The following is a 14,419-nucleotide window of genomic DNA, read 5'->3' on the forward strand; positions in this document are numbered from 1 at the left end:
AAATAAAATTGATTTACTGTGATATAACAATGGGCATTGTTACTTGTAGATATTACTGTCAGATCACGCAGATGAACAATAAATCTGAGCATGGCTATTTTCCTTGGCTGAAATGAAAGAGCCATCGCTTGTAATCGTCTTATGACAGTATGTAATCTCAAACGACTCAGAAAATAATTCTGTGACATACATAGCATTTCAGATTTGCATCTCATACCGGGACAGACTCTTGCAATTTGACCAAGCATATCTTTGTCAATTTCCCGCCAAGACAGTCCACGATATCACCAAATTTGTGCCTAACATAAACATCACAGAACGTTACTATGTTCCGTCAGATAATGATAAGAAACGCCTGCTTTTTCTAATCGATAGATATGAAATGCTTTTATTAATTTTCTATGAAGGAAAATAGCGCCTAATGCTGTATTTCTGGTGGTAAATTCGGCACAAGTTTACAGGGAGAATGCTTGCTGCAGCGGACACCCTAGTTTGGGTCCTTATTTGCTCAGTGATGCGGATTTGGAAGAGGTATTTGCACAGCGGTCGCCTTGACAACGACAACAGTTTGTGTGCTTTAGTCCTACAGCACTGAGTTGTGACCGACCGATGTTTCTGCGGCGTTTCTCAGTGACCATTTCTGACCTGAGCCTTGCTGTCTAGAGCCTCTCTGCTGAAAGCTTCTGGTCAGTTTACGTCCTAATTTCAGGTAAGGGACTAAGGCAACGTGATACGCAAATCCTGTGATGATCGTCCCTGAAGGCATATTTAGGCGTGAGTGATCATTTTTCCGTGTGCTAACACAACCTGTTACGTTACCCCAAACAAAAATATGCCATGTTCTGCAATCCCCTGCTTGCTAGTCAAACAACAAATGGGAACATGCAAAATCTGGCTTCTGAAACCCTAGTGTCGCATGCAATTTGTAAAGAAAATCCCATCTATAATTGATTGAATTTGGTTCGTAATCTTCTTCTTCTTCTTGGCAAATTTCTCGTGGTCGCCATTTTATTTTTTAGAGGAACCGCTATTGCTTTGCCCTTGTTATGGCGTTCATCTTATACCAAATCTGCACAACACAATACTGTAATAATTCGCTATCGCCACAGGAATAATTTCCCCATGTGTAGAAAACTAATGACCCTTCAATTATTATTCCTTAAGGCGATTGTTGTGACATCGCCTCGGGTTACGAGCTCACAAAGGAAGCCGGATTGTTTACACCTTTTTTGTACGGTAACATGTTGGGAAACAAAACTCTGAAACAGGTAGTGCCGGCGTCTCAAAGGAACAGCAAGGGGTCTAGTGACAATGTCTTGTTAGATGGTAGCTTGATTACAAGAATTAAGTAAATCAAGACGCCACAAAATCATGTGCAAGTCGTGTAACTACGTTAAGGGGGAGGGGGGCAGGTAGAAGGAGTATTTTTTGCTATGTAATGTGATTGTGATCGTTGAAATAATCATAGGGGTTTCAATCCTTGTTAACGTTATATCATTCAGCTTGATGTTTTTTTTTCAGGACTAATTTCTGTGACATGTATAAAGGATTGGAAAAGAGCTTTTTTTCATTTATTGTGAATAGAGATAATAAAGTTAACGTTATCAAATCTGCATCATCCCAGAATGCCGCCCAATGCTTGAGAAATTATCCTGTCCAACATTCCAAACCAGGTGGCTCAGACGTTGGTTCTTGGTCAGAGAAAGAGCTTTTGTCTGGGTGAGAAGGTTCTTTGTACACAGACAATACCAGTCCACCACTAGTCCCTTAACCTCCGGGTCGTTGGGGGGACAAGGTAGCAGTAACAATACCAGTGACCCATCGCAACGTTGGCAGGTAATTGGTATTGATTGTGTACAAAGAACCTTCATACTCAGGGATTTGCCAGCCTGATTAAACTTTTCACAGAGTTTTCGTCACTTTGAAATTGTTGTTGTCAATTGTTCATGAAAAAAAGCCAGCTGCGGCTAGGGTTGGCAAGCCAGGTTTTTGCAAGGGTCAGTTGTGTAACCGTAAACACAACATTCTTTTTCCTTTGTTGAATGTCTAGAAACATTCTTTTATGATTACTGTATGTTCAATTCACCAGATGCTACTTTACAGTCATTTCTCACAAAGGTGATTTCCTTTTTTCAGCTGATTTTTCTTGAAACGTTACTTGGAGAAAAGTGAAACCATGCCGCGCAGACACTCCGCAGGGCGCCGGTCCGATGCCAGCGAGGTGGACGACATGGAGGGACTTGGTACGTTTACTTCTCGTTTAATGCATGGGATGTGAATCACATTGACTTTCATATTTTTGTCAAATGCACTTCAACATTACAATAGTCTGATGCCCAATCCCTAACGAGCAAAATATCTACATACAGAAAAGGGTGACCAACAAATTGATTGTTAATTTTGATTGATGTATTCCCAAAAAAGTCAATAATGAAAGTCATATCTGACTTGTGTCTGTCTGTCATGATGCTAATAGAGAAATCTTGAGAATCATCTCCAATTTTTGTTAGTATCAGGCTCAAATGATCTATCCATGTGTTCTGAAGTGATTTAAGATAAAAACTATTTTTCCAGCTGAAAGTGAGCTGGCAAAGCTACAGCGTCAGTACCGTATCATGGAGGGGGATCGTCAGGCGTATAGCGTGGAGTCACAAGATCTGATTCGCAGACAAAGGTAGGCTGGTTCTCCGAAATATACAAATCTAATGTATCTCTGAGATATGCATGATGCACAATGTGAAGAGATCCCAATCAAATATACCGTTATTGCAGATCTGCTGAAAAGTTACAGACCAAATCAGAGTTCAAGTGGTCTGTTTTTATGAGGCATGTGGGAAACTGCAGTAAGAACGCTATTTCAGTCTGTGGTTATTTTTGGTGACGCCTCAGGGGCGCAGGCCATGATATCAACATCAATGTTGTTGCCATTGCTGTTGTTTAGGGCTGAGATTGAGAAACTGGAAGCAGAGCAGAATGAGCTGTTCAAGGATCTGAAGCTGTCCCGCAGCAAGTTCAACAAGGTCAAGGACGAGGAGAACAAGGACGTTCTGAAGAACCTGGTGGCTGCTAAAGGTGCTGTCTAGGATCACCATTCAGTAATCTTCCTGCTTAACCTAAGTTCCAGTACCAAGGCTAGCCTGAGTGTCATCCTAGTTAGTTCCCATACTCTCCCTTCACCAACCAAGTATTGGAACTAACTAGAATGACACTCAGGCTATACCAAGGCAGCCTTATGGTACCAAATTAATCTTGACTAGACCCATGTTAGGCAGTTAGAAGGTACATGTGTAATGTCATGAAACCAATGAAGTCTGAGGATTAGATAGCGATTAGAATGAAGTACACTATTTAATCATATGATGTTGTCATTGCAGATGAATATGGATCAGCCATTGATGCTGAGAAGGAGAAGATTGCTGAACTTGACATTGAGGTAACTAGAGATTCCTGTTGGATTTCTCATGAGGTTATCCAGAGTTACATATTTTTGAAAGTATCCAGGGTTCATAATGAAGAATGATGGAAACAATTGTAGACTGTAACATAATGAATATTTCAATAGCAAAACTAAATGAACTGTTCTTCCTGTCGCTTACGCCATAGATTCGTAAGTGGGAGAGGAAAGTGGACGGGCAGCGGAAGTCCATGGGAGGCAGCAACATCGGCCGCGAGCACGAGGTCAAAGTTCGCAAGCAGATGAGGGTCCTTGAGAATAGACTGGACAGGGTAAGTCGCTGAGCAGATATTCTTTGATCGAATTGAGCTTAAGAAAGATATGCACATGTGCATGGAAAGTAAGGTAAATTATCTTTCTTGGTCAATGATGTTTTTTTCATACATTCATCTTATTTAGATCCGTACAAGTCATATCTATACAGTATATTTTTAATAGCTCTTTACATAAGCCTATTGGTCATATCTCATGGGTGGATTCATAGAACATCATTTGACAAATTTTATTTACGAGTGTGTTGTGGGCCAAAAAGACTGCAGTCCCAGGACCTATTTTCACTTTTACAAATTCCTTTTTTTTAAAGGTATAAGGCATTTTGAAATGGACAAACAACAATTTCTGTAATTGTTTTGAAATGGTTGTGTTTTATATTTCAGAGTACCAAAGGTTTTAACGCGGCACTGACAACGAACGCAAAGCTCAGGGAGGAGATTGACAGTCTCCGGACGGAGAGGGCCAGATTTGAGCAGTTGTTCAAGAAGCTGGACAAAGTAAGATGATGTTGATAAATACCAGTCGTGGTAGCATCTGTAACATTTATCATAACTGTAAAGTAACTTGTAGACACTTTGAGTGTACTCGATTAAAGGCTAACTAAAGGTAAAAGATAATTTCTTGGCCTGGTTTGAGTATTCTTGGAGGGAAAAATAAATGACATTAATTGTCAAGATGTGATTCAACAGCAAAGAATAAGTCAACAAATGTTGGGTGTTGGGTCTAATGTTTTGACAGTGTTAATTGCCAACACATATACTGTAAATGCAGAAATGTTCGTAGTGGTTTTATGTTCGCGGTTTTTGCGGTGAACTCTTCGGCGCCAACTTAAAACAACCGCAAAACTTTTTTCCCACCTATGACTGTAGCTCTACTATTGATTTAAACGCAAACTTAAAACACCGCGAACAATCTATTTTCTCCCTAACGCGAAATAAAAACCATGCGAACTTAAATGTATTTACAGTAGACTGATACGACAAATGTTTTTGAAAAGTGGAAAGTATGTTTTGGTAAGGTTTCAAGGAGGATTGCTATTCCATTGTTATTCCTGAGTCTAACGATTATGACTGTTCACCAGGAATTGAAGGACACCAGAAAGGAGATCGGGGAGACCATTGAGAGTTCCACGGCCGCGTACGACTCACGTGACGAGGCGCAGGCCAAGATGATCCTGCTGAAGGAGAAGGCCGACAAGGACCTGGCGCAGCACACGCAGGAGACCAAAGAGCTGCAGCGGGTCATCGACCACGACAGGAAGCTGAAGGAGTTCATGGGCATCAAGACCATGGAGAGGGAGGAGGATGAACAGGCTCGGGCACAGAGGGTTAAGAGAGGTCAGTCTGTAAAAAACAATTACTGAAAATATTGATATGAAGGTGTAGGAATCAAAAAAAGGTGAAAAAATAAATATTTTCATTGTGTTTTAACTTTTTTTCATACAGCCGCTTTTATTTGTGTAGTACCTACACCTGCCATCTGCCATGAAAAGACATGTCAAGGATAGCATTCCTATGAAGTATTTGTAGCAACTGCTATGATTTTTCTCCATCTGTTTTTATGTTTTTCTTTTACAAGATTTATGTTAAGTGACATCCAAAAACATTTATCCGCCAGGTTACATATATCTACCATAAAGCAGTATGTTTGAGATATGAGTGACATTATGATGGGGATGTTGCGTTTTTCAGAGTAGCAGATTTATATTACCTTAGTTCAATTGGAATTATGTTGGTAAGTGTTGTCAATATTCTCTAAACATTGTGTCAATTTTTGTGTGTGTTTTGTAACAGAGATAGAAGAGGCAGAGCGTAAGAAGAAAGAGGCTAAGGAGGAAAGCGTGGAGACGTACGAAGAAGCTTTCGAGAAGATTCGTGAAGAGACAGGGGAAGAAGACCTTGATCTTCTGGTGGAGAAGTTCATTGAGGGTGAGGAACAGTGATCTGTTTTGCTGTAGACTTGACATAGTACCTGACTGTGTGTTAACTTGCATCAAATATGGTTAACATGGTTGAAATGTGTGGAAAATGCCATGTTTAGACTTTTGTGAAAAACAAAGTTATGAAGTCGTCTTAGAGTTGAAAATATATTGAAAGTTGTAATTCTTTCTGGTATGTTGTAGAATGTTGGAAGCTGATAAGCTGTCAGTGTTTTTATAATACAAAACTTCATTAAGATACTAATTTCCCTGTTTTTTTCCACAGTGGAGGATCGTAACTTTGCCCTTTTCAACTATGTGAACGAGCAGAACAATGAGCTGGAGAAGCTTCATGAAGAAATTGAAGACGTAAGAACATCTTGTTGTCTTAATGTGCTTAAAGTTGTGTTCTCCTTTGGAGTTTGACTATTCAAATCAAAAGGACTGGGTTTGTAGTACATTTATCAAGAGTAGACTCTGTTGTCCTTTTTTTGCTGTTTCCCCAATAACCATGTTGTATAGCCAGCTGTAATCAGAAGAATACATGTAGGTGGAAACTTTCTTAACTTTTTTCAGTATTAAAGAAGTCAAGCTGCATAAATTATTCAAATAACACCACACATTATGCAAATTACCACTTCCCAGATCCAGGAGGAGATCAAGCGGTTCCAGCAGCAGGGCGTGTCCATCGAGCAGCAGCGACAGCTCATCCTGAAGGACCTGGAGGAGCAGTCCGAGACGGCGGGCTTAACCGCCAAGGAACACGACGAGAGGAGCAAAGCTGTGAACAAGATCCTGGACCAGCTTAAAGCAGGTAGGAACAATGTGGTAGATGTAAATCTGTGACTTTCATAGGAGAATCTGGTCAGTAAAACTTGTTCACGGTGGCTTCTTGCCTCAAATAACAAGGTTGCAAGAAAGTTCTTCAGACAAATGGTGCAAATGATATTCATTATGTCTTCAGACTAATGATTTCATAAAGATTGTTTTGCAATTTTTTCTGCCTTACCTATTTTTCGGATACATTCATTTAAACCTTTAAGAGCTCCTCACAGCAATGACTGAAACAGAGTAGGAAGAAAACAAAAAGCCTTTCAAAAAGGTTTTCAATTTTATTTTGATATCAGTATGATTACTTTTCCTCCCTCTCCTGTTGGAAACAGGGATCAACTCGCTCTTCAACAAGCTGAGCTGTGATAGGTCGGCCCTGGAGGACATGCTGGGGGGGACGGAGGGCGTCAGGAACGACAACATGATGCAATACCTGGGCGTCATCGAGGAGAGGACCAATGAGCTGTTAGCATCACAGGCATACCTCATGTCAAAGGTCAGTTCAGGAGGAATTAGGCCTGATATCCAAACCTATTATTGCTCCCGAGTCTCCTCTCTTTAGCTCCCGAGTCTCCTCTCTTTAGCTCCCGAGTCTCCTCTCGATAGCGCCCGAGTCTCCTCTCTTTAGCTCCCAGTCTCCTCTCTGCAGCTATAATAAGTTTGGATACCAGGCTAGTAGGTGTCTTTGAAAGAAGAATCATCTTGATCCTGTATCACTACTGTGGTGCAGTACTTTATAGCCATGTTAAATGTTGTTGACTTCAAGAGATTTGCAGGTGTTATTACTTCATTGATTTGAAATGTTCAGGTTTCACAACTGTTCATCCTTGAGAAAGTGATAGTTTGTATGGTGAATCTTGCTTTTGTTTTTCATCATAGGATTACGACAGACCATACGACCCCAAACTCAACAGTCTGCTCGGGGAGGGACCATCCAAACCGCCCCCCTCTCTGCAAATAGAACCTCCTACCACTGGGTAAGTATATGTAATAAATATTCACATCCAATGAAACATTCCCTTCAATTGCTGACTTTAGCGTGTTTCTTGTCAGTGCTTTTCTTTGACACGTCCCAACACGTACCTTCCAAGGAAAATGAAAATCAGTCTTTCAAAGCCTAATTTATTCAAACTTTTGAAAAGGACCACAGGCACAATGTACTTGTGGATCTGAATAAATTCAAACACTCAAACTTAAATTGATATTTTGCAGAGATGACTATGACAGTGATGATTCTGCCCAACCGAGCGATGAAGACCAAAGACCACTCACACAGAGTGAACTGAAGAACAGAGTCATGAAGGGGGTAAGTGCACAATGTTCAATCCTACCTATAACTCCATGAATTTTCACTAGTCATGTTTGCCATTGTTCTTACTTTAAGATTCATTTTGTTCAGAGCATACTTTTCTTGAATTTTTTTTCTTTTCTTTTTCAAGGTCATAAAGAAAGAAAAAGCAGCCGGACAGAAGAAGACATTTTCATATGACTTGTCGGGTGCAAAGGATCTAAAACAGACGAAATCCTACGACAAGAAGAAAGGAAAACACTAGGAAGTAACAATCCTATGAGTGACACTCCTTTATTTGTACATAAACAAAAGCATTCTATTTCCTCCTAGACAGCACATAATGTTGCACACATTAAACATTGTATTGCCCGCGTACTCAAAGATGTAGAGGGCTTGTTTAGAAATCCGTTAATAGATATGTTGATCCTGCATTAACTGTACGTTGTGATTTGCTTATTTTACATGACTGTATTACATTAGATACCCATGTTGTCATCATGTTTGAGTCAGTTAGACTGATACCTTAAAGTTAGTTTGAAAATTGTTTGTTTGACTTCTGTTAGACTTGAATATTCCAGTTGTCATTTTTTAGTTTTGATTATCAAAACTTGATTTGCCTTTATAGTATTCATCATGACTGATTATGTAAATTAAGGTCATAGTTCAGCTTATAGAGCATCCCTTCTGAAGTGATGAAAGTGCAATGTTAAATGTTGTTTGATAGTATTAGACATTTATGAGTGAAAAGAAGGTTATGTCATGGACTTGAGTAATTTATATCCTTCAAATCGGACCACTACAAATATTCCACAACCAAAATAGTTATTTGCTGTTGTTGACAATTGTGATGAATGTAAAGACACTTTATGGTGTTAAGCTTCTTTTGCTACAAGCACAAAACGATTGTCAAAAAGAATTAAGCAATAGAAAATATTGCACCACACCTTGGTGGTTTTTGGCAAATAAATCTTACTACTTTGAACACATATCATGTAGCAATATGTAGCAATATGATCTATATACAATATTTTGATTATACTACTGTTTAAATATGCATATATTTTGGACATGCTAATTAGATGAAAAAAATATATGATTTCATCCATATTTCTCTGGTGTTTTACTAAATGTTTGTGTCTTTACTTTTGTCCAAGTAAAATCATTATGTTCAAAAAACACCTACATGTTATACTAATGAATGTCCCCACACAAATTCACAGCTTCAGATTTATTCATAAATAGCTTCATTGCAAGTATGATTGGTCACATAGCATCATCGTATCAAACTGTTGTCTCCCTGTTGTAATAAGGTACATTTTCATTTTCCATGGTGCATTCATAAAACTTCATAGTTCCTGTCTTGCTCTTTTCACCATCTTCTGCCCCTGGCTCCAGTTCCTCACTTTCCTGATCTTGTTGATGACCTGCAAATGAAGAACATCAAAACGATGTAAAGCTGTTACTACTACAGAAATGTCATGGTAATTGTGGACTAAAGTCAAAGTACTACTACAATATAGCAAGATACTTAAATAGTCAAATCTACATGGCAGCGAATCTGTAGGACCAAAGTATCTGCGATCAGGCATATCATTGGTCGTATCATGTACTGTACCAAGGAGGTTTGAACCTCCATAGTCGCACAGTAGCGCGGTCATTTCACGCATGATTAATCATCCAGCCCTGTGGTAATCCTCTCGCACCAGGCAGCCCCCGTTCTGACAGACACATGCATGTGTGGAGTGGAGTCAATAAAAAAACTCATTATTCTAGGCCTAGGCTGAAGACTTCTGATTCAGGCAATCGTTTTCGGAATGGGGATTCCTTCAACTCAAAACGGCTGCCAATCAGAAGAACGTAACGGTCTCCGCTTTTAACCTCTGCTTGGAGAGTCGATCATCTCCGCACCCTTGCCTTGAGGATAGTCACGACCAGCAGCTGCTGCAATGTGCTGGCGCTTTCCAAGGAGTTCCATTTCCAACGTTCTCCCTGCTGAGTTATTTTTCCGACACTTGAAAGTTAAAGATCTATGTAGTTCAAACTAAATTCTAGCCACACCCTAGGTAACTTTGGAAATTAACTTTTCTTGTCTTTTTTAGGCTCTATTAAAGAGATTGGGAGGATTGTGTAAACTTTTGTCTGTTTTGATGTCCTGGCTTAGCTCTGGACAATGTTACCACATACCTTCATTTGCTTCAACTCCCAAGAAGCGATGAACAAACCAGTGGAGTATGCAAGTGACGAGGCAGATGACGGAGTACACACGGAACATGACCACTCCGCCATATGTATGGAAGAGGGCTCCACCAAGTAGGGCTCCCGACGCTCTCCCTATCAAAGAAGAGTATACTTGTACACATTATCAACATAACGCATTACACATGCCAAAAATAATTACTCAGGCAACTGGATAAGACTTTCAAAATCAAAATCTTATCCAGTTCCTTGAGTAATTATTTTTGGCGTATCTTATTACCTGGATGTCTAACCTTCATCAACGCATTACACATGCACACAAATAATTATCGAAATGCTTCCTTGTAGGCTGATCCTCACATAATGCTCACGCCGACTTAATGGATTCTAACTTCTAAACTGGACAAAATCCCACACCTGACACCAACAGTATAGAAGTGAAGCATGGTCTTGTATCCATTTCTGCCTGGCCTATGTCAATTTCTCGTTTTAATGCTCATCCTTTACTTCAATGGCCATCAGAACACGGTAGCAACCGGAAAACAGGACGTTATCAGCAGGACAAGAAAGCACAACAATATCATAACGCCGCTCGTCGTACTTCTCCGATCCTGCTTTATATGCTACTTTGACAGCAACACAATAAATTTGTTGTTATCAGTTTCTTTCCTCCCAATTAACAGACTTACCCACTCCGTAGTAGACAGCTCCTACGATGCCCTGCACCGTTGTCTCCATGCCCGGCGGAGCTATCAAACTCGCATAAGTTATGGCAGCCGAGTACATGGCCCCAAACGTAATACCGTGCAGAGGTTCTATCATTAGCACCCACCATGGACTGGGTATCAGAGAGTACGACATGAAACGGATGAAATAACAAAAGAGAGCAAGCTGAAAGATGCGCTTGTGACTAATCGTATGGATGACCTTCCCTGAGAAAAAGAATATTGGAATTTCGGCCACACAATTTGCCATCAAGGCAAGTCCCAATAGTAACTGACTGCCTCCTAAATCTTTCAAGTACCAGAATAGAAAGTTTACTATGGCACCGTATGATGCCCCAGTGACAAACATTACGACAAGGAAAAACAACTCCTTGGGTTTCTTTAACAGTTTCTGTAGGCTTTTTAGCATCTTCTGTGGCCTTTTTTGTTGCCACTTGTCAAAGCCACAAGTAACCGTTAGGAGTGTCACAGCAGCAAAACCGGCAAACATGTAAAAAGTGATGGAGTAGTCGGTCTTGTCTTGATTTTTCCCATCGCTGAATCGATCCATGGCAAAGCCGGCGATCACAGAGACAAGTCCCCAGCCAACAGCCCCCCACCACCGCTGTTTGCCATAGTCAGACGCCTTGTCGCCTAGTATGTGCATGGCGTGAGCATCTGCTTGCGAATTTGATGTGTTAAAGAAAGCTTGTGCTGGAACAAGGAGAATCAAGAGCATCCAAAAGGTCGTCGTCCCAATATTTCTTTCTGTACTTTGTTTGGCATCACAACCCTGTCCTGTTGTATTGCAAGGGCACAAAAAACAGCTAGTGTTTGTGAGGCACCTTATCTGTAAGGTCATGTTGTCATCCCCATTCTCTATCTGTGGCGCAGTACAGTTACAAAGGTCTCGTTCTTGGTACAATAGCTCTGTGGAGGTAGAATTTCCACAGCGTGCTTCGCACAGAAAACAGTCTTTGCCGATCACTGGCTCTCCTGAACTCACAGGAGGCACAAACAATGTACAAAACATCAGACTATACGATAGCGAGAGGCAGAGTATCAGTATCTGCTTGTGCTTGTCGAACTTGTCCGATGCAGCGCCTAAGATGGGCTTGAGGAGAAACGTGAGGAAAGGCTGCGATCCGCTGATGATCCCAACTTGGTAGGACAGCACACCGAGCTGGCGGAGGTAGACGGACAGGTAGGGCAGGAGGCATGCAAAACCTGCAGCAGAATAAAATATATCAAAAGTAGTTATTTTGCCAAGAGACATCAATGTAGAAAATATCTCCATTCAGTGTGTGAAAGATACGTTTTCCCTCTCATTCCATATTGCTTTGGTGAAATCATTATGCGTCATTAACAGAGTTACTTCATGTTCTGGGACATACAAGATCTCTGCAAGTAGGTCAATGTGTTACACTGTATATATTTACAATTTCCCCCGACGATATAAACCATTGATCATGGCAGTGTAGAGACTGATATATATATTATAGGTCAGTAGGTGACCTTTGATACCATGTAGATATAGTGGAACGGAGACTTGTCCCTGATTCTCGGGCGCCATCCCTCTGACGCAGAGGCCACAACAGAATGCACTTGATGGGTCGCAGGTACTAATTTCACAATTCTAGTCTTCGAGTCTTGAACATTGTCTTACATAGCTGTTCCTAAATTCCAGCACCTTTTTCTTCAGCCAAGAAGCTACCTACATCAAGTTTATGACCAGACACGACACCTCTTAAGTTCTAGCGACGACGCACGGTGAGGTTAAGTGTTATCACCTGACAGTCACAGTTAGTTGAAGGTTGACGTCAATCAAGTTAACTATTGGGTTCAGAATCCTTACCGCCAAAAAAGGAGAAAAAGTAGATCTTCAACGCAATAAGCCTGCGGTCAGCCATAGTTGACCCAAAGTGAAGATAAAGGTCAAATAGCCAGGAATCTTAAATATTAACAGGCCCATTCTATCAAAACAAGGGGGGGGCAATAAAAAAGCTATCATTGAAAAGTTTATAGCATTTAACATATCAAACGAGTGGCTGGGTCAGTAAGTAATAGATATCAGTAGTATTCTGATTTATTTTTCACCATACTTTCTTTGATTTCTCGCACGGTCAGACTGGATACGAGAGCGTCGACCTGGGGTTCCCTACGTAAAACGTGGTTTCTTCCAAAAGAAATGGGAGACCAACACATCGATCAGCTGGCGCCGTAACCTAAATACCTCTTCGACCATGTACATATTGGTTGACCGAGATACTGCGTCCTGTCTGTGGGGGTTATTCATGTACACGACATCTATCTTTATATTCTCTTCTCTTCACGTCGCTGATTTGTAACATGCATGGTCAACAGCAGCTGGTGTCTAACAGGTGTCTGGTGTCTTGCAGTTTCTGACAGGTTCGTTTGATGGCGCTTACAGTGCAAGACAGACGTATGTCACAAATGGTTTCAACACAACTTCGTTATGAATTTAGCATAATAGCTACCACACCGTTCTAACAACAGCTTCAATGTCGACATTTCAGAAATCAATCATTTCCCAATATTCAATATGTAAATGTCCTGTAGTGTTATATTACTACAAACGCATGTGTCGAGGTGAATGAATAGGGTTGGGGTAGTGTTGAAAATGGTAAGCATCACTACAATTAGTGTTTTCTCTACAATGTCTGCATTTTAAGTCATTCTCCTACGCAGATTCGACCCCATGTCCCAGAGCTCCGCTTAAGCGGTATGGCATGAAAAAATGATGGATACACAACTGACCAATTAAAAACTACGATACAAATTATTTACCAATACAATCCATTTTCTCACCGTTCCCACAATGTCTCAAACAGACTAAGATGGCTAGGAAAATCGATAATTTGAGCGTGAAGATGTCGGTGCAATTTTTTTGTTTAGTCTCTGAGGTTTGGTCAATAGTTTTTTCTTCAATATTTTCATTTTTCAATATTTTCCCGTAATTTTTTTTTGGCTGAACTACTATTATGTTGCCTGTAAATTAATCCTCGTGCGTTTATATTCAATATTTCATTGACATTACAGGCGTTTAGTCAAAAGGATCCCTCATGGATACACTCGGATGTCGAAATACCACTTGTGCTTATGCCACATGCTGCAAAAGTAACGGTATCACCCAATGATATTGGCCTCAAAGTTTGATTGACGGGCGATGCCCCGCCTTCTCTTGCACGACCCAAGGTCATCCTTATAGACTCCACGCAGACTTCGGTCGGTGTCAGTTACCATGCATTGAACGGTTCATGGCAAAGTTAGGCTATTCCTTTACGGAAAATCAATGAAGGTGCATGTAGTACCGCACCATACAGTGATTGCTTTCTGAGCAGTGTCGAAAATGAGGTAAATAGCAGTATTTGCGTACATTATGTGCGTATGCAGGATTGCAGGTGTACGGTATGATTACATGTATTATGTAAACTGCTTTGCCTCCTTCACCTTCACGGAGACTGCTGTGGAGACTAAATTCTATCTTACGCAACAAAGCACCTTGGTCCTGTTACTGTAACTATTCCTTTAACACAATAGGCTCCGATAGGAAGTCCATGCTCATGGCCTTTAACATAATGCATACATGTATATGGCAGGTGTATATGCACCTTGCCCCGTTATGCAACCGATCCCTCAAACCCAAAGAGCCCTTAACGCGGAGACTGCTCTGGAGACTATCTCAGAGATTATAAGTTACATTTAGTATAATGGTTGTGAACTCTGCACTG

At 40.7% G+C, this 14,419-nt stretch overlaps 2 protein-coding genes across 5 annotated transcripts; one reads left to right on the forward strand and one right to left on the reverse strand.

The window, feature by feature from the left end:
* Positions 1–526: 526 nt before the first annotated feature.
* LOC136444671 (coiled-coil domain-containing protein 63-like) lies at positions 527–8,874 on the forward strand. 3 transcript variants are annotated; one of them, XM_066442354.1, is made up of 15 exons: positions 527–709; positions 2,137–2,243; positions 2,575–2,674; positions 2,942–3,072; positions 3,375–3,433; positions 3,604–3,726; positions 4,111–4,224; positions 4,809–5,064; positions 5,521–5,655; positions 5,932–6,014; positions 6,291–6,459; positions 6,809–6,972; positions 7,356–7,453; positions 7,689–7,782; positions 7,916–8,874. In XM_066442354.1, exons 2-15 carry the CDS (start codon positions 2,177–2,179, stop codon positions 8,027–8,029), a joined length of 1,707 nt encoding a protein of 568 aa, XP_066298451.1. In that variant the 5' UTR covers positions 527–709; positions 2,137–2,176; the 3' UTR covers positions 8,030–8,874. The 3 variants fall into 3 exon arrangements, with proteins under 3 accessions (XP_066298451.1, XP_066298461.1, XP_066298468.1); XM_066442364.1 differs by having other exon boundaries at positions 527–686; XM_066442371.1 differs by lacking the exon at positions 527–709 and adding an exon at positions 1,156–1,268.
* Positions 8,875–8,971: 97 nt separating this feature from the next.
* On the reverse strand, positions 8,972–14,113 carry LOC136444691 (major facilitator superfamily domain-containing protein 6-like). 2 transcript variants are annotated; one of them, XM_066442391.1, is made up of 4 exons: positions 12,523–14,113; positions 10,653–11,894; positions 9,952–10,098; positions 8,972–9,191 (listed from the first exon to the last, which is right to left on the reverse strand). In XM_066442391.1, the coding sequence occupies exons 1-4, from the start codon at positions 12,575–12,577 to the stop codon at positions 9,049–9,051; spliced, it is 1,587 nt and encodes a 528-aa protein (XP_066298488.1). In that variant the 5' UTR covers positions 12,578–14,113; the 3' UTR covers positions 8,972–9,048. The 2 variants fall into 2 exon arrangements, with proteins under 2 accessions (XP_066298488.1, XP_066298480.1); XM_066442383.1 differs by lacking the exon at positions 12,523–14,113 and having other exon boundaries at positions 10,653–12,500.
* Between the last annotated feature and the right edge of the window lie 306 nt (positions 14,114–14,419).

The sequence above is a fragment of the Branchiostoma lanceolatum genome, chromosome 1, assembly GCF_035083965.1.
Source record: "Branchiostoma lanceolatum isolate klBraLanc5 chromosome 1, klBraLanc5.hap2, whole genome shotgun sequence".
NCBI classification, from domain to species: Eukaryota; Metazoa; Chordata; class Leptocardii; order Amphioxiformes; family Branchiostomatidae; genus Branchiostoma; species Branchiostoma lanceolatum.